This window comes from Choristoneura fumiferana, chromosome 27, assembly GCF_025370935.1.
Source record: "Choristoneura fumiferana chromosome 27, NRCan_CFum_1, whole genome shotgun sequence".
NCBI lineage: Eukaryota > Metazoa > Arthropoda > Insecta > Lepidoptera > Tortricidae > Choristoneura > Choristoneura fumiferana.
In genome coordinates, this window is record NC_133498.1 from 4,131,882 (window position 1) to 4,149,289 (window position 17,408).

General features: G+C 41.3%; 1 protein-coding gene across 1 annotated transcript; it reads right to left on the minus strand.

Moving 5' to 3' along the window:
* Nucleotides 1–566: 566 nt before the first annotated feature.
* On the minus strand, nucleotides 567–17,139 carry CCT5 (chaperonin containing TCP1 subunit 5). Its single transcript, XM_074108867.1, has 10 exons — nucleotides 16,915–17,139; nucleotides 13,590–13,824; nucleotides 12,866–13,098; nucleotides 12,518–12,676; nucleotides 11,974–12,120; nucleotides 5,805–6,012; nucleotides 4,757–4,911; nucleotides 3,605–3,759; nucleotides 2,640–2,731; nucleotides 567–2,240 (listed from the first exon to the last, which is right to left on the minus strand). Exons 1-10 carry the CDS (start codon nucleotides 17,020–17,022, stop codon nucleotides 2,104–2,106), a joined length of 1,629 nt encoding a protein of 542 aa, XP_073964968.1. The 5' UTR covers nucleotides 17,023–17,139; the 3' UTR covers nucleotides 567–2,103.
* Between the last annotated feature and the right edge of the window lie 269 nt (nucleotides 17,140–17,408).

Consider the following 17,408-nt stretch of genomic DNA (forward strand, 5'->3'; position numbering starts at 1 on the left):
TAACTTAAACTAAAACATACTGAATTCAAATAACCTAGAATTAGTGAAGTTGAGACATTTTGACATGTGATATAATGATACACATAGGTTAAAATCTGCTTGCATCATGACCAGCATTAAAAATGGGTTTAGAACAAACCCGTATTGTAACCACGCTTTTTTATTGAAATAAAAAAAATACATCTTGGCCCTGTAGTAGATAGCTTAGAAAAAAAAAACGGTTTCGTCCATTGAAGGACGATTTTGCCAGTGTATAGTAGGTTTTGCCGTTGTACGGTTAAAAAAAATCTAGAATACGAATTATGAGACGTAATGGGGGATGAACGATGACCGCGCGAATCAAAATATTTTAATTCAATTCTTGAAAGTATAGCTCCATCGGTACTATCGATAGTTCCGCCAATGTTGAGTTTGGAAAAGATATCAGTTCTCAATGAGGGCTATCGCGTGTGAATTCGCCGCTAGAGGCGCTAGTGGCGTTTGGTCTCTGAATTGTCAAATCTCATAGTTTTTGGGTGAGCTACGCGGGTTTATTTATAATTAGAATAATTTTGTGAATATTTTGCATTACCTGAAATTAATTATGGCAATTATCCGATAAGGGGCAATGAATGTCTGTGTTTTGAGACAGTTTTGTCTTTTGAAAATTTTAGCCCTCCCTTTTTTTCCGAACAAAACGGGACTACGCAACTGTGGTTGCTCGATATTTTTATGGTACGGTTTTAAGATATATTCAATATGATTTTAAACTAAACTTTGTTTTCACGCCCGTAATAACAGACTTTGAAAGCCACACTTAAAAAAACGATAGCCCTCATTAGCTTCAGTAAACTACAAAGTTAGTAGAGAAAGCAAGATAAAACACGAACTTTCCCAACAAAATATGATGATGGCAGAATATTATTTCTTTTGTTGTTTATTTAGATAAATATGGCTCTGTCCATTGGAGGACAATTTTGCCAGTGTCTAGTAGGTTTTGCCATGTACGGCAAAAAGTACTGGAAAAAGAAATATGAGAGGTAATGGTGGATGAACGATGACAGCGCGAATCCAGAACATTATTTCCTACATCTGTAATTACCTGCATCATCGACCAGACAGCCCTGGACATAATATCCAACGAACTGTCTTTATCAACCCCTGGTTAAGAGATATGCCATAGGACGATGTCCAGTCAGTTCTGACTACTTCCGAAAGCCTCAAGAAAAAGTTTTTTTTTTATTTCAACAAAAGCACATATAAAACTTCAGTCACTCTAAAGACTAATTAGTAAAAACTATTACTCCACCACTCTTGAAATCTGATTAGATTTTACTAACCAACCATTAAAAACATCTCAAGTTTATTAATAAATACTTCGTGTACATACAGCTAGTCATTTCCAGACAAAATATGAATCTAGCGCTCTGAATGGTTTCAAGTTTCAAAGAAGGACTTCGACCGAGCTGAAAACAGTGCTGACATGCAGTTTGTGATGTATATTAGCCCAAGGAATCCCCTTACCTACCCTCAGAGTGGCTATACACATAACCGCCCGCAAGGATCGGAACCGGTTTATAAAATAGCGGTAAATATCGGTTTATTTCGGTTTAACTCCGAACTTTCATAAGAACGCGAACGTTTTTAAGAACTTAACTATAGCGCCAGAATAAACCGGTTTTTATTGTTCTAAACCGGTTAATTTGACAAGAACTTTATGGAAATGTTCCCTTAAAAACCGGTTTAAAAATAAAGGTTTCGCGAACGAAACCAAAATGAAATGGTTTTGCGCCAAGTACATGATAACGGTTTGGAAATTTAACCGGTATCAGAGCCTTGACCGCATAAAGTTGCGTTTTCCCCAGAGTTGTGCCAGGATGCGTTGCCAGCAATGCGTTTGTCATGAACCAATAGAAACACTTCATTTACCTATTGTGCGAGGATAGGTATTAAGTGTTTCTATTGGTTCTTGACAAACCTCGCACATCTCTGATGGAAACGCAGATATTGTGTCAGATGTGGTCTAGACGTTGTTAGCGTATTTTGAGCTCCGATGTCAATCCTTCAGGGTATAGTAAACTTCAGCGTTTCTTCATGACCTAACTCCTAACTCGTCGCGACCTGTTACTGGATGGAGTCGGCGGGCGAGCGAACGTCGTCGATCTTGAGTATCATCTTGACGAGCTGCGTGGCGAGTGCGATCTGTTGCTTCTTCGAGTGCAGGGACTCGATTACGTTCATCGCTTTCATGTCGTTTGAGCCTGCGGAGACAACTATATTTTAGCACAACGAAAAATATTGCACCAACATATGAGGGATTAATTTAAAAACGAAAAATATTTTTAACGACCTCAATTTATTTTGTACCATATTGTCAAATAAGCAAGGTTGAATATTTGTAAACATTTATGCACAATGCCTGGAAAAAAGAGTTGTTTTTTTTTCCCACCAGTAATAATATCTGACACAACAAAGCGTATATAAATATCTGATAAGACTATTTTTACGGTCATATTATTTTTGCGCGCTCTCACACGCCTTACTAAACTAGAACGTGCGACACCAGTTTGTATCTACTTTGGCTACGGAACCGTAAAAAATATCGATCCCTTCGATGTCGTAATAAACTGTTTTGAGTGTAAACCTAAAGCGTAGCGTACCTTTGGCCATGCAGTCGATGCCGAGGTTGGAATTCTTCTCTGCGACTTGCCGCGCCTTGATCTCCGACAGCGCGTCGATGGGCGACAGACCGCTGCAACAAATGGAACACTGCCATAAGCACATTTGTGTATATCGAGACAGCTGTCTTTTTGCCCCCAAGTTTTGATACCATTACTGTGTCTCCTAGCGGGTAGTACGTCCTGAGTGCGTAGTGTGCCCCCTAGTGGGTAGTGTGAACCCTTGTGTGTAGTATGCCCCTCCCTTGTGTAGTGTGTAGTTTGTCCTGAATGCGTAGTGTGCCCCCCAGTGTGCAGTACTCCTTGTGTGTACTGTGTCTGTACTTCTGTAGTGTGCCCCCTAGTGTGTAGTACGCCCCTTGTGTAGTGTAGTGTTCTCTAGTGAGTTTATTTGTCCTGACTGCGTAGTGTGCCCCCCAGTGTGCAGTGTCTCCTCGTGTGTGCCTCCTAGTGTGTAGTGTGCCCCCTAGTGTGTAGTATGCTCCTTGTGTAGTGTGCCCCTTGTGTAGTGTAGTGTGCCTCCCGTGTGTAGTGTGCTTCCTAGTGTGTAGTTATACCCCCTAGTGTATAGTGTTTAGTATAGTGTATCTCCTTAGTGTGTTCTTCAGGGTGATGTTCCCCCTAGTGTGTCTTAGTATGCGTGTGTGTGTTAATGCGCAAAATAAATAAGGTATCGCGGTTGACTGAGTGATACGCGGGGCTGGCAACTATCACATGCCCAGAAATTAACAGTCAGCGTTTCACTTACTTGCCGCCGGCTGTATATCGTCACTACTTTTAAAAAATATCTTATAATCAATCATTTTTCAAAGTGAACTTCATAAACATTGTTTCAAGATTCAATTTTGTTGACATATATTGATTTAAGAAACGAGATTTTTCAAAGTAGCGACGATAATATAGCGTGTCTGTCTACTAGCGAGTTGTTTCCGCTATCGCACTCGCACCTGTTCTCTGCGAGAGCCAGCGGCGCGGCCTCCAGCGCGTCGGCGAAGGCGCGGTACGAGTACTGGTCCAGCGAGGAAATGGTCTCGGCGGCGCGCGCCACCGCCAGCGAGCACGCGATCTCGGCCGCGCCGCCCCCGTACACCACGCGGGAGTCCTGCCACAAACGGATAACAATTAAAACCTAATAACCTTACCTAATAACCTTTTTGTTTGTTTAAGGTTTTTATTGAACAATAAAGATTATTATTATTATTATTATTAACCTAAGCAACAAAAAGTTGGAAACCCCAGACTTTGTCACTTCAAAGTGCAACATCTTAAAAACGGCGGAACCGATTTTGATGAAACATGTCTAAGAACCATCGCTAGAAAACCTGCTTTGAAATAAATAAAAAACCGCATTCAAAACGGTCCACCCGTTTAAGAGCTACGGTGCCGCAGACAGACTAATACACATAGCGGTCAATCTTACCCCTATTTATGTGTCGGGGTTTATAGGTTTCGGTTGACAATTAGATTTATATATTTTCTGTAAAATCTTTATTCCTATCTCTTTCTAAAACGCTTTTCTCTATGCAGCAAGTATAGCGCTACTTGCGTGTGACGTCACATGCAAGTAACTCTTTCTCTGTCTAATCTTGAGTTTCAAACATTTATAAATCTTAGTATATTTAAAGGTAGCTTAATTTTTTTTTTTCTGTTCGAATACATGCATTGTCAAGCTTTGATTTATAAAATAAATAAAAAATATAGATATAATAAGCATAATAATAAATATAGCGGTCAAACTTATGACATCCCTCTTTTTCTGTCAGGGGTTAAAAAGGGCTAGGGACTGTCAAGGAAGACACCAATGGAGATCAGCAAAAAATTACTGACCCAAGCACCCCGCAGAACGTAACAAGAGAATGCATGCTCCTCTCTCGGCTTTCCAGCTAACAGCTGAAGTAAGAAGTAACCCTGCCAACCCTTTCCTCCCCATGGTAAGCTCCAGGGAGTCGGAAAAGTGCAGCCGGTGTCTCTGAGCCTATAGTGAAGCACCACGTCTCGGATTATAATATCAAAAGTCAAATCTACTGTTTGGTGCCTTGGTAAGCATGTCGCACCAGCACGGTGTCGCGGGTGTCGCGGGTGTCGCGGGGGCCGTGTACCTGCACGAGACTCCTCACGATGCAGAGCGCGTCGTGCACGGAGCGCTTGGCCTCCTCCACGATCATGCGGTTGCCGCCGCGCATCAGAACGGTGACGGCGCGCGAGTTGCTGCACTCTTCTATCACCAACATCTCGTCCTTGGATGTGCCGAATGCTGCCGAACAAATAATATAATATAAGTAGACTTTAAACTGGGTCACCCTCCACAGAGCGAGCCACCTCGCGCACCATAGTCACGGGCACTAAACGGCCACGAGGCTTTTCCAAGCTTTCTAATGTGGTGTCAGGGTCATTAACTTTTAACGTAACTCAGGAGGCATCAGTACATTTTCTCAGAAAAATGTTTGCAATGAATAACTATACTCAGCCGCACTAAATTTGGCCCACTCTACATACAAAATTATCAATTCTGCAACCATTGTCAACCCGATTTCTTGCTGCTCAGTATATGCATTGCTTAAACGATGAGCCACGTAGGAATGCCCTTAACCTATTGAACATATTAGAAAAATAAAAACACAATCTGATCAAGAAGGTATTATATTAAACCTTTTTTCTTAATAGGAATATAGTCATTTTTTATATTGCTCACCCTCAGTTTCAAGAAGGAAAAATAAAAAAATATTCTACACAAAGCAATGACATCACTAGCGGTCATTCTGTCATGACACTGGCGTGCAGGACTATGAAATATTATTATGAGTAATATTTCACGATTATATATTTTAACAATTTAGCATCGCAAATATACTACCTATGTACCTATAAATCTTTATAAAATAGGGAAGAAAATATTCCTAACGATGACGAATCAAATTAAATATTAATTGAAAGATTTTTTTTCGAATTGAATGCTGGTCATCTATAGATGACTCTGGCGTGTCAGGCATTTTATTGGCTGTCACGACTGGTTGACTCTGGCGTTCAAAGGGTTAAAACATAACTCATAACCTTTATTTGGTGGATTTGTATCCCATAAAATCATACTTTTAAGTAACTGAAGAGACATTACCATGGCAATAAGCTACACTAAACATGAGTACTTACACAGCTCCCGCACCAGCCCGCAGTGCCCCAGCTTTTCCGGGGTGAGCTCCTCGAAGCGCGGCACGATGCGTCCGCCGGTGGCGATGGCTATCAGCTCCATCTCGGGCCCGCCCACCCAGCGCACGGCGGGCAGCCCCTCGGACAGCAGCAGGTGGTTGGCCTCGTCGTCGAAGCCCCACTGACAGATGGCCAGGGTCGCGCCTGTGTCCTGGGAACACTTTACGTGTGAGCGATAGGGAATATTACACAACACACTGCGCAAGGGGCGACACTAAGGCTAACTTCAGACAAAGGCGGCTGGCTCGGCGCGCGGTTTGAGATTGTAAAATTCAATGAAATGGCGGCATTTCACGATATGCCTAGGAATTTCGTGATCTGGCGGATTTTACGATCGGCCGCCGACATATACATAACGTTCACGCGCAGTGACGAGCGGTCATATACACAGCAACAATGATTTGTTTCCATCTTATTGAATTGCGCCAGGCTTGTGCCGGTCACCGCGCGTTCATCTGAACTTAGCCTAACACAAACCGTAAACAAACCGACATGACAAGCGACAGTTCTCTTTTAAAGTTTGTGGCTATACTTCATTCCTAGCGTGGCGGTAAACTAAAATCATGTTAATAAAAGCATGTACCTAGTGTTTTTTTCCATTAAGGCGACTTAACAAAAAAAAGGTTTTTTTTTTTTTTTTTAATATGGCTTTCACTCTTGCTGATTTTAGCAAGACGTATTTTGCCAATGTCGATGTTGAGACATTACGCACATGAGGAGAATGTTCGGTTTATGAAATTTTGATTTTGGAGAAGGAACAGATAGGAGACCTAAAACAAATAACATATGTTATGGACGGCACACGGACGCGTGACTTTTTTTTTTTTTTTTTTTTAACAGGGAAATGAAGACTGTTAAACATGCTAACATAAAAGGAAGTAGTGTAAAGGAAAAATAAAATATAGAAAACATGCTGTAATTTTACTACAACTTAATGTTGTGACTCAGTATAAATTTGATTAAAATTTTTGTCAAGGAAGAATCTAAAAGAGAAAGAAGTGTCAGAAAGTTAATAGGACGCGGAACATCCTTAGGCAACACGTCATACAGAGAATATGTAAGTTTACCGCAATTAAAAAAAATGTGCTCAAGAGTTCCTTCGTCTAGACCGCATTCGCACAAGGAGTTATCCCGCACCCTAATTTTATTTAAGAACACCGGAGTACAGACATGACCCAAACGGAGTCGGCATATGGTAGAAGTGACCCATTTATTCGCAGAGCGGAAACGATAAAACCACGGTTTTCGAGGGATTAACGGTTGAATGTTCCCGTAGTGTCGTCCTTTCTGGAGTCTGGAGAGGCTCCACATATTCTGCCAGGAGATCCTCAAGTCAACTCGAGCGGACATCGTTAGGTCTGATGGTAAGATGGTGTTATATTCCTGGCAACCGATTTCGATGGATTCTCTTGCCCATGCGTCCGCTCTTTCATTACCTACTATGCCGCAGTGGCCCGGAATCCATGCAAGTGTAACATCTAGTCCTTTTAACTTACAACGGTATAGAGACTCTTTGATTTTCAAAATAATTGGATATTTGGTTTTCATTTTAAAATGGTTACCAACAATTGCTTGTAGGCAGCTTTTGGCGTCGGAAAAAATTAATACTTTTGAGATATTATGGGATTTCGAAAATCTGATTGCTTCTAAAATGGCTATGGATTCCCCAGTGAAAACAGATGACTGAGTTGGGCCTTTCTGAGTCAAGACAATTTGGTATTTGGGAATCCATACCGCTGCTCCTACGTGACCATTAGGGTCTAGCTTAGAAGCATCTGTAAAAATGAGTAACCAATCTTGCCATTCTTCCAATTTTTTATTAAATTGAATATTAGCCGCTGGGCTATCCTTGTCAATGCCAAAATCAAGGATAACATTGGGGTGTAAGTTAAAGACTCATAGTTGACCTCAAAGATAGGGTTAGAGCTGGAGGTGTATATCGGTGACGAGAGGTTTTTTAATTTGGAGTACGAAACAATATACCTTGGTGTCTCCTTATGTGACCAATATGCATTTTCAGATACTTCCAGAGAAAGCGCCTCTAGTCGAGGTAGAAGGGGATGATTAGAGATAGAACAAGCTTTGAAGATGAAGCGGTCTGCCAAGTACTGCCTACGGAGGGACAGGGAGGATCCAAGCATTCGACCTGCATAGCATTTTTTGGTGAGGATTTCATAGCACCTAGAGAAATTCGAAGGCATTTAGCTTGAATCAGATCCCACTTCTTAAGTGCGTTTTTGTTACAGGGTTCTATCACCATAGAGCCATAGTCGATCTGGCTACGGATAACTGCGTTGTATACGAGCTTTTGGCAGTATGGATGGGCGCCCCACCAGACCCCAGAGAGAGCTCGAAGAACATTGATACCCTTTTCACATTTTCCAGTCACATATTCCAAATGTGGTACACCTGTCATTCTAGAGTCTAAAAAGACTCCAAGGAATTTCACAAAGTCCTTGCAAGGAATGACGTCTCGATCATATTGAATTTGAATGTTGGGTATGAATCTACTTCGCGTGAAGGTAACTATGCTACTTTTAGATGGAGATAGAGACAGTCCATGATCATCAAGCCAAACCTTGAGATAACTGAGCGCTTCATTAAGTTTTGAAGATGCAGCATCAGTTGACTGCGAGCCCGTATAAAGCACCAGGTCGTCGGCATACTGAAGAATACTACAGAAGGGGGAGACAGATTGTTCCATATCATACGTATATAAACTATAAAGAAGAGGGGAGAGCACCGAACCTTGAGGGAGTCCCTGCCATAGGGTAAGGGGAGGATGGAAACTATTGCCGGATCGAATTTTAATGGTGCGTCCCATGAATAACTTACAAACAAAATGAACTATCCTCACAGGAATACTCAGCTGGAGCATTTTTGCTCTGAGCACCGGAAGAAGAACATTGTCGTATGCGGCGGAGACATCTAAGAAGCAACCTACAAGATGTTTTTTTTGGAAAGGGCCAATCTAATGTCCGAGGTTAATATGCTTAAGCTGTCCATGGTGCTTTTTCCTTTACGGAATCCGAACTGGGAGTTAGCGAGTAAATTATTTTTTTCAACAAACCATTCCAGCCTATTCTTAATTAAATGTTCAAATATTTTACCAATTGTTGCAGAAAGGGCAATTGGTCGATAGGAGTTGGCATCTTGAGGGTTCTTGCCTGTTTTGAGCATTGGAATTAAAATTTGTGTCATCCATGACTCAGGGATTTCCCCAGTCACAAAAAACAAATTGAAAAGGTTTAACAGATGTTCCTTTGAAAAGCGGTTAAGTTTCTGGATAAAGATATAAGGAATGCCATCTTCTCCGGGTGAACTGTTACGAAGACCGTCCAGTGCCAACTCAAGTTCCGGGAATGTGAAGGGTTCGTCGAGGGGTCCTAGTTCAGCAGAAGGAGATGGGTTTATGCAAGATTCCTCAGGAACCGATGAGGGAGCTAATTTACCCGCGAACTCCGCCAACCAGGAAGGAGGATTATGAGGGGTTGACCAGTCAGATCGGAAAGAGCCTCTGAATCTTTTAATACTCTTCCATACCAGCGATGGCGGAGTTCTAGGGTTGAGATTTTCGCAAAATCCCTTCCATCCTTTCTTTTTAGCTTTCTTTAGGAGGCGCTTAGTGTGAGCAGAGATTTTTTGGTAGGCGACAAAATCTTCGGAAAGACCGGAAACATTGAACTTACGTTCGGCGTTATCCCTTTCTTTAACCGCCGCCGTGCATTCTGCATCCCACCAGGGAGGTGAAGGGACTTTGCTGCCAAGAATTTTTTTCTTCGGGACGTACTTATCGGCTGCCTCTATCAGTATCGATTGGAATTGGAGGTATTGTTCAAAAGGGTTTGAAAGGTTGGAATCCAGCTCTTTTAATTTTTTTTCCACATAATAAGAGAAGCTAGGCCAATCTGCTTTATCCAACCTATATTTAAGGAGTGGTTGGGGAACAGGTGAAGGAAGAACGGAGGATGGCTGGGAGATAATAATGGGGAAATGATCACTTCCGAATGACTGTTTCAGCACCTGATATGATAGCGAACACGAAAGATTAGGAGAGCTAGCAGACAAATCTAGCACCGAGTTAGGGTTTTGTCCAGGATAAACTCGGTGGGTGGGGGAGCCGTCATTGATGACTACGACGTTAATGTCATCAAACAGATCCAAGAGGAAAGACGAAAATATGTCACTGTGTGATGAGCCCCAAGAGGTATTATGGCTATTGAAATCACCTAAGATGAGGAGAGGAGGAGGGACCGAGAACAGGATGGTAGAAAGATCAGGTATTAGGTTGATATTTGGATGCGGAATATAAATTGATACAAAATTTATTCCCATGATATTAGCCGCAACTGCGTTAATTTCATGAGAGTGGGGAGGGAGGGGGATTTGAGAGAAAGAGTAACCTCTTTTAATGAACAACGCACAACCAGCACGTCCATCATCGCGGTCTTCCCGAAGGCACGAGAAGCCCGGGATCCTAAAACGGGAACCCGGTCTCAACCATGTCTCCGAAATGGCCGCCACAGATATAGAGTGCTCGTTAACGAGGTTGATTAAATCTGGTTTTTTAGGGATGATGCTACGACTATTCCATTGAAGAAAGTTGGCCTGGGGGGCCATTGGAGAAGGATAATCTTTCAGCTAGCGAAACCATTAATGGGGCAACGTCGGGCGGTAAACAATCGCTCCATTTGGCGATTATATTGGTGAGGAGTTTGAATAATAGTTCCATGAGATCGTCATTGGGCGTCTCAGCTGGCATCCGCCGAGATGATAAGACGTATCCATTAGGAACCTGAGATTGGGGGGTCGAGATAATTTCTTTATGAGCTTGCCGGTCATAGCCGGGAGACAGGGGGGTCCTTGGTCTAATTTTACGAGTGACCGTCTTACGGTATGAAGTCGAGGGAGGCGATTGAGGAGGCAAGGAAGGGTGACCAGGAGAGGGAGGTTGCCAAGAGGGACTGGAAACTGGTTCAAAAAAAATCTTAGCTACGTCGGCGTAAGGGCGACGTACGGCCGGGAAGCGAGAGGAGGCTTCTTGGTAAGAGATACTGTGCTCCGACATTGCTAGTTTAATAGATTTTTGCCTACAATATTCAGGGCAACGTTGGTCTGTAGCAAAATGATGACCTGAACAGAAGAAGCAAGTCACTTGCTCAGCGGCGACGTTGCAACCTTCGCCTGGGTGTTTTTGGGCACACTTAAAACAACGAGCATCAGATCGGCACTGGGCCTGTATATGACCAAACCTCAAACATTTTCGGCATTGAATTGTCGGTAGCACATACACTTCGACCTTCAACGACGTATAAAAAGCGAAGATTCTGTCTGGAAGTTTTTGACCTTCAAAAGTCACTACGACAGTTTGAGTTGGTACCCAGGATGGAGGTCCTCCCTCATTGGTTACCTTACGTTGGAGGCGCCGGGCTTTAAGGATTTTACCCTGTCCGTCTTTGAGGTCGGTAGCGTCCACAAATTCTTCCATTGACCAGTCAACTGGTACACCACGGATCAATCCCATACGAGAAACATTATAGGATGGAATGCTGGCTACAAATTTATGATGTGACAAAAAGGGGTTCTCTAAAATGGAATTAGCATCCTGAGCGGTCTTAAACTCCACCGAGACACGGTTTCTGCCAACGATCTTAATACCATCTCGTTTGATATTTTGGATGTTGGCTCTAGCAAATGCGAGACCAACCTTTATTGGTTGCAGTGAAATACCCGAGTTGTACGATTCCGCGTCTCGTGAGATGTGAACTATAAATGGCCACTGTCTTCACTGCCGTATTTGCGTGAATCCGCGTCTAAATCAGGGTGTTTATAGACGGTTGCTGCAGATGCGTTGTCGACGTCGGTTCCCTGCATCACCTTTTTGCCTTTAGGTTCGAACCTTTCGGACGATGAAAGTTCCAACAAGTTAAGACTACGCTTTCGTGAATTACTGTCTTGCGAGTCCATCTCAATCGTGTTTGTGGAACTGCCACCGCCCGGATCGGGGGGCTCCTCGTTCCCCTCCATATTTTTGGCTCTCGGCCAACCGGAAAAGTGTGTTATTAAGTTAAACTAGTATTATAAACTAAATAATCCACCACCATGTTAGTACCTTGACGCGTCGCACCATCTCCAGAAACTTGTCGTGCTCGTACTGTCTCAGCTCGCGGTACTGGTCGGCGGAGCCCACATGCAGCTTGTGCTTGGTCTTGGGCTTGGGCGGCTCGAACGGGCACGTCAGGATCGCCAGCTTCACGTCCTGTGGACACGACACACGACACATGACACGTCACACATATTGCAGACAACTGGGGAGGACCAACTGTCATGACAGATAGCACGCGAGTTGAAGAGCGGGAGCCTCTCCCCCCGCTATCCACACGCCTCGCCTCAGTCTCCTTAAGGGTCTACGCTAGCTGGCGCGGGTACACTGAGCGGGCGCACGCCTGCGGGCGCTAATGCAAGTAAAATACCGTCGCACGCGACACGCACAGTTAGCGCTGCTCATACTACTTTTCAACAGGCGTCCACCCGCTCCGTGCAAACCGCGGCAGCTAGCGTAGGCTCTTAGGTGTCGTACACATATCGATCGCGTTAAAACTCATGTTCATTACTTAAATTTATCATTACAATATGTGCTACAATAGCGTACGAACCTTGAGCACTTTAGGCATCTGCGGATGGCTCATGGTCTTGTCGACGACGACTCCGCGCACGAGCAGCGAGTCCTCCATGCGGCCGCCGACCTTGCCCTCCACTTTGATCAGCTCGAAGTTCACGTCGCGCTTCTCTAGGTCTGCCACCGTCAGGATCGCCTGCCGACGAATTGTGCAATTGAATCGATGCATGGTTTGATTAAGAGTTAGCAGGTGGGTCTATCAACATTTTAGCATATCTTGTTGCCATGGTAACGTCTCCTGAGTTACGTACCTTACAGAATAACAACACTAAAACGTTGATTAACCCAAAACCCTGGTGACACTTTCCCAAAAAAGCCTACTCACATCAACAGCAATCTCAGCCATCAGCCGATGGCACTTGACGACGACCTTGCTGCCGAGCGTTGTCATGGCGACTTTGATCAGGTTCTCCCTCGTGTCCTGGCTGACCGGGAACGCTTCGCTGATGCTGTCCAGGTGCTGCAGCGCTGTGGCGGCGGCCATCTCGAAGCCGTCCGCGATGCGGATCGGGTGGATGCCTTTGTCGAGGAGGCTGGAGGCTTGCTCCAGAAGGGCGCCTGGAAAAATATTACTGATTAGCTTACACCTTTATTGCTAGTTCTTTGTTTTAAGGGTCAGGCAACTTTTTGTGTAGCTTGTTGCCATGGTAACATCTCCAGAGTCATCTATTACAAGTAATGATTCTATGGAGTACAAATCTACTAAAAGTTGTGTCTTTAAGGCAATTCTTCATGTCTCATCTCCTAAGCATGCTATACATTGTATATAATGCAAACATTTTTCTAACAAAGAGTATGTGTGATGTCTCCTGAGTTACGGGCACGGGACAGAATAACAACACTAATAAAAAGTTGATTGACCCTTTACTGTATTTAACTGTTTTTTTTTGTACAGCCAACAGCACCAATATCTCACATAACAAAGTGTGCATAAATATCTTACACAACTCTATTTCTAGGGCCAGTAGGCCTTTTCAGATATTTTTGCATGCTCCACTGTGGCTGATATTAGTACAGGTGACAATTAATGCAAATTACATTATACGTACCAGCCAAAACAACAACTCCGGTAGTCCCATCGCCAATCTCATCATCCTGACTCTGAGCCAGCTGCACCATCAGCTTGCCGATCTGGTGCTCTACATCCATGAGCTTCAGGATGGTGGCTCCGTCGTTGGTGACGGTGACCTCCCCGTCGGGGGATACCATCATCTTGTCCAGACCACGCGGGCCGAGGGACGTGCGGAGGATGCCAGCGATCTGACGGGCTGCTGATATGTGTGACTGGAAACAATAGGATTGTCTTTTAATAATGGCACTTAATACTGATGTCATTAATATGTTACTTATACAACACTATAATTATTCAGATCTTAAATTTATTTCATTAACAATATTTTTGTATAAGAGCATGGCCTACCAATCCCTACAAGCTATGTTTAATACAAAAAAACAGCAATAGATGGCACTACTATTAACATTTGTAAATTATAAAATGTGAATAAGCTGAATTAAGTAGAAATATTAAGATTAAAATAAAGACTAGCATATTTTATAAACACAACTTCACATCAACCTTAATTCAACTCCTTAATTTGAAAATAAGAAACACCATAAAAATAATAAATTGAGAATACGAAAGTATAGGCTACATGTGGCTACATTTCAGCTATGAGGCTTTCGTTGTGTTTTGCAACTGTGACGCTAGATGGCGAATAACCGGAATGCGCTTGCTGGGCTTGCCCCGCGCTTGCTCACATTCGTCGAAACTATTTGATAGAAACATGCCATTCTCTTCTACTGACGTAAATAAGACAGATACAACATGCGTATCTCTAGTTGTCTAGGCTCAGTTGGTGAGCTTGTTGGTTGTTGTCAGTGTTCCGTATCCTTAGTCTCACTAGATGGCAATACGTATCGTGTTATTTGTGTTCTCACTGGTGCCATCTATTGGTAAATCAAATGAAAGAAAAATAGCCAGTTGAATAGCCAGTATTAGGGTGATACCATTTGCTTGTACTAGGTGGTGTCTCTGATATATATGTACTCTGTGTATAAGTGAAAATGACAATTGAGTGATGAAATAAATTATGGACAGCATGAAGAACTGATTCAAATAATACCTAATAGATCTCTAAAGATCTTCTAAAGATTGATTATTATTTAAATAAATACAAAGACTGCTTGACTAAGAACAGCTAGATACAGGCACCTATCAATTGCACACAACTGCCTGCCCGATAATTTAGATAATGATAATAAAAAAAAAAATAACAAAAATTGGAACCGACTACAAAAACCTTGAAAATATTTTTCTAGGTAAGTAGGTACGTACTAGCTCGAAGTCGGTGACTCAGCACGACCCAGCAGGAGTGGGACAATTCACAATAGTCGTACCTCTAGTACGTAGTACGTAGTCTAGTCAACCTCACCTACATACTATGGGTTTCAATCCCTCCTGCTGGGTTATGCTGAGTCACCAACTTCGAGCTAGTACGTACCTACTTACCTAGAAAAATATTTTCAAGGGTTTTGTAGTCGGTTCCAATTTTTGTTATTTTTTTATTTTTTGAGTCGGTTTTACTTTTTTGTTAAAATTTTTCTTTTTTTCTCACTTTTTAGTGATTCCTAGCTAAAGAACATCTCACAACAATTCCATTAAGCCCAAACACGACTTAGTTACGTTGTTTTATAACAGAGTTCCGTTGCCTACCTTCTGGCTTCAGCATCAAATCAGTTGAAAGAATCATTAACTTAAAGCTTCTTCTTAGTCGCTTATCTAGGTAAGTATATTAATCATGATAATTTAAGAAATTTAAATTTAACCCGTGAAATACTTGTTATTGATAGTAGTAGTTCCGTTGGTCAAATCTGGTCTTCATCATCAGTTCCACTTCACCAAATTATGATTTGTAAAAGCAAATGCACGAGTTACTGCTAAATATATCCAAATTACCATAGGTGTCCCTACAATATTTGAAGAGTTCCCTCGATTTCTTTAAGAACCGATCATCAGATCCTAATTTGCTGCTTATGGGACCTAATTGAAAGCATTCCTAGACAAACTCAAAAAAATTTTGTCAAATCGGTTCATAAATGATGGAGTTCTGAGGTAACAAACATTAAAAAAAAAAAAAAAAATACAACCGAATTGATAACCTCTTTTTTTTGAAGTCGGTTAAAAAAATAAAAATAAAACAGATTTATTCATTAGTTTATTTACAAGTTATGCATCACAAATAACACAAACTCACAAATAATTCAAGAGTAACTATTTAAAATACTTAAAATATTAAAGGGGTTTGCGATTAAAACCAATATCCAAGTTCAAGTCAATCTACTTTGTAGGAATTTTAAGATGTTTTATGAAGGAATCCTAATGTTAATAATAAAGAAAATAGATGTGTGGTAACAGGACACGAAGGAACTTGGAATGACTGGACGGAGCTACATCAAGATTTGCGTTATTCTTAACTATCTATATTCAGGATATAAAAACAAACCTACACTCGTAGTTTTTTACAGAAAAAAATTATAAAAAGTAACTCAAAGTTTTCACTTATTCACATCTTGTGAATAACTCGCATTTCATTTACTATTTAGACAGTTCTTTGTAAAGGCAGCCTGTAGTGTTTCCCAACTGCTCAAAAAAGGAATGTTATTATGCTCTTGCTCAAATATTTTAATTAATTCTCAGATGTTTTTTTTTGACAATAGAAATGGTAAAGTCAGCCATTTAAGAGTTTTCATAAATCACTAATTTACAAGTCTGTGTAAAGGCATTATTATTATTATTATTATTGAAATAATACACTAGCAGCTCATAGAGCTGATGCGTGTACATCACTGCACTTGTGTTTTTAGTCTTTCTTTTTTAAGTGTTTGTCTAGTCTATTTTTAAAACATTGACGGTAATTTTGTAGGTACCTACTGAAAAGTTCTGTTTGAATTTAGTCTTCACAGATGCATTAACCTTTTAGAACTGCCATGAATGAATCTATGAACAAATTGAGTAAAGATACAAGAGACTTTCCTAACTGTACATACAAAGGTACCTATATCATGTGACTCATTGTCAAAAAACACCTGGCAGTATTAAACCCAATTATTCACACAAAGTGACGGGTGTAGTAGTTTTTTCAGCTGTAATTAAGTCTGTATAAGAATAAAAATTAATGAAAAGTGAAAAAAATTAAGTTTTAATAAGTATTTTTTTGATTTTGCTCAAAATTCTAGATGGATCTGCATTCCATAGGTTATAAAAAAGTTCTTGGTTTTCTGAAATTTATTATCTCAGGAAGGTGGAATGAGGCTTTAAATAGTGTTTAAGTAAGTACATTATGGGTAAATAAGAGAAATATGAGCATAACTTACCCTCAAAGCATCTAGACCGGTGAGCCGTTTTTGCTGATCCTGATCCCTTAATATTATAAATGGACGTCCATACTCGTCGAACGCGACGGCTCCGGGAAACAGAGCCATGTTTCACGTTAATATCACTTCACAAAATTAAGATGCAAACAGATTTGGAAAACGAACAAATGTTTACGGTCCAAAATAATTCTGAAAGAAAACAAATGACATTTGACAATCACAGTTTGACATTTAATTGACATTCGTGAACTATGTTGCCAACTAGGAAATAAAAACAGCCAAGACATAGAAATAAACGTCGATTTTGCTATGTCACATCACATTGCAAACAGGCGATGGCTGACAATAACCAAACTAATAACTATAAACTATAATAAACATTTCTTACATTGTTTACTTAATCCTAACTAAAACAAATTATAACCATCATAACAATAAAATTTGTTATTTTAAAGTATTACTTTCCATCATAGTATTAAATACACCTGTAGGGC

What these genes read in the sequence shown, in the direction of transcription:
- CCT5 (XM_074108867.1), bottom strand. Translation starts at nt 17,022, where the DNA reads ATGGCTCTGTTTCCCGGAGCCGTCGCGTTCGACGAGTATGGACGTCCA. An exon ending in CCGGTCTAGATGCTTTGAGG is followed by an intron (nt 13,825 to 16,914) that starts GTAAGTTATGCT and finishes TATTGTTTCCAG; the next exon opens with TCACACATATCAGCAGCCCG. An exon ending in CGGGCTGGTGCGGGAGCTGT is followed by an intron (nt 4,912 to 5,804) that starts GTAAGTACTCAT and finishes TTTGTTCGGCAG; the next exon opens with CATTCGGCACATCCAAGGAC.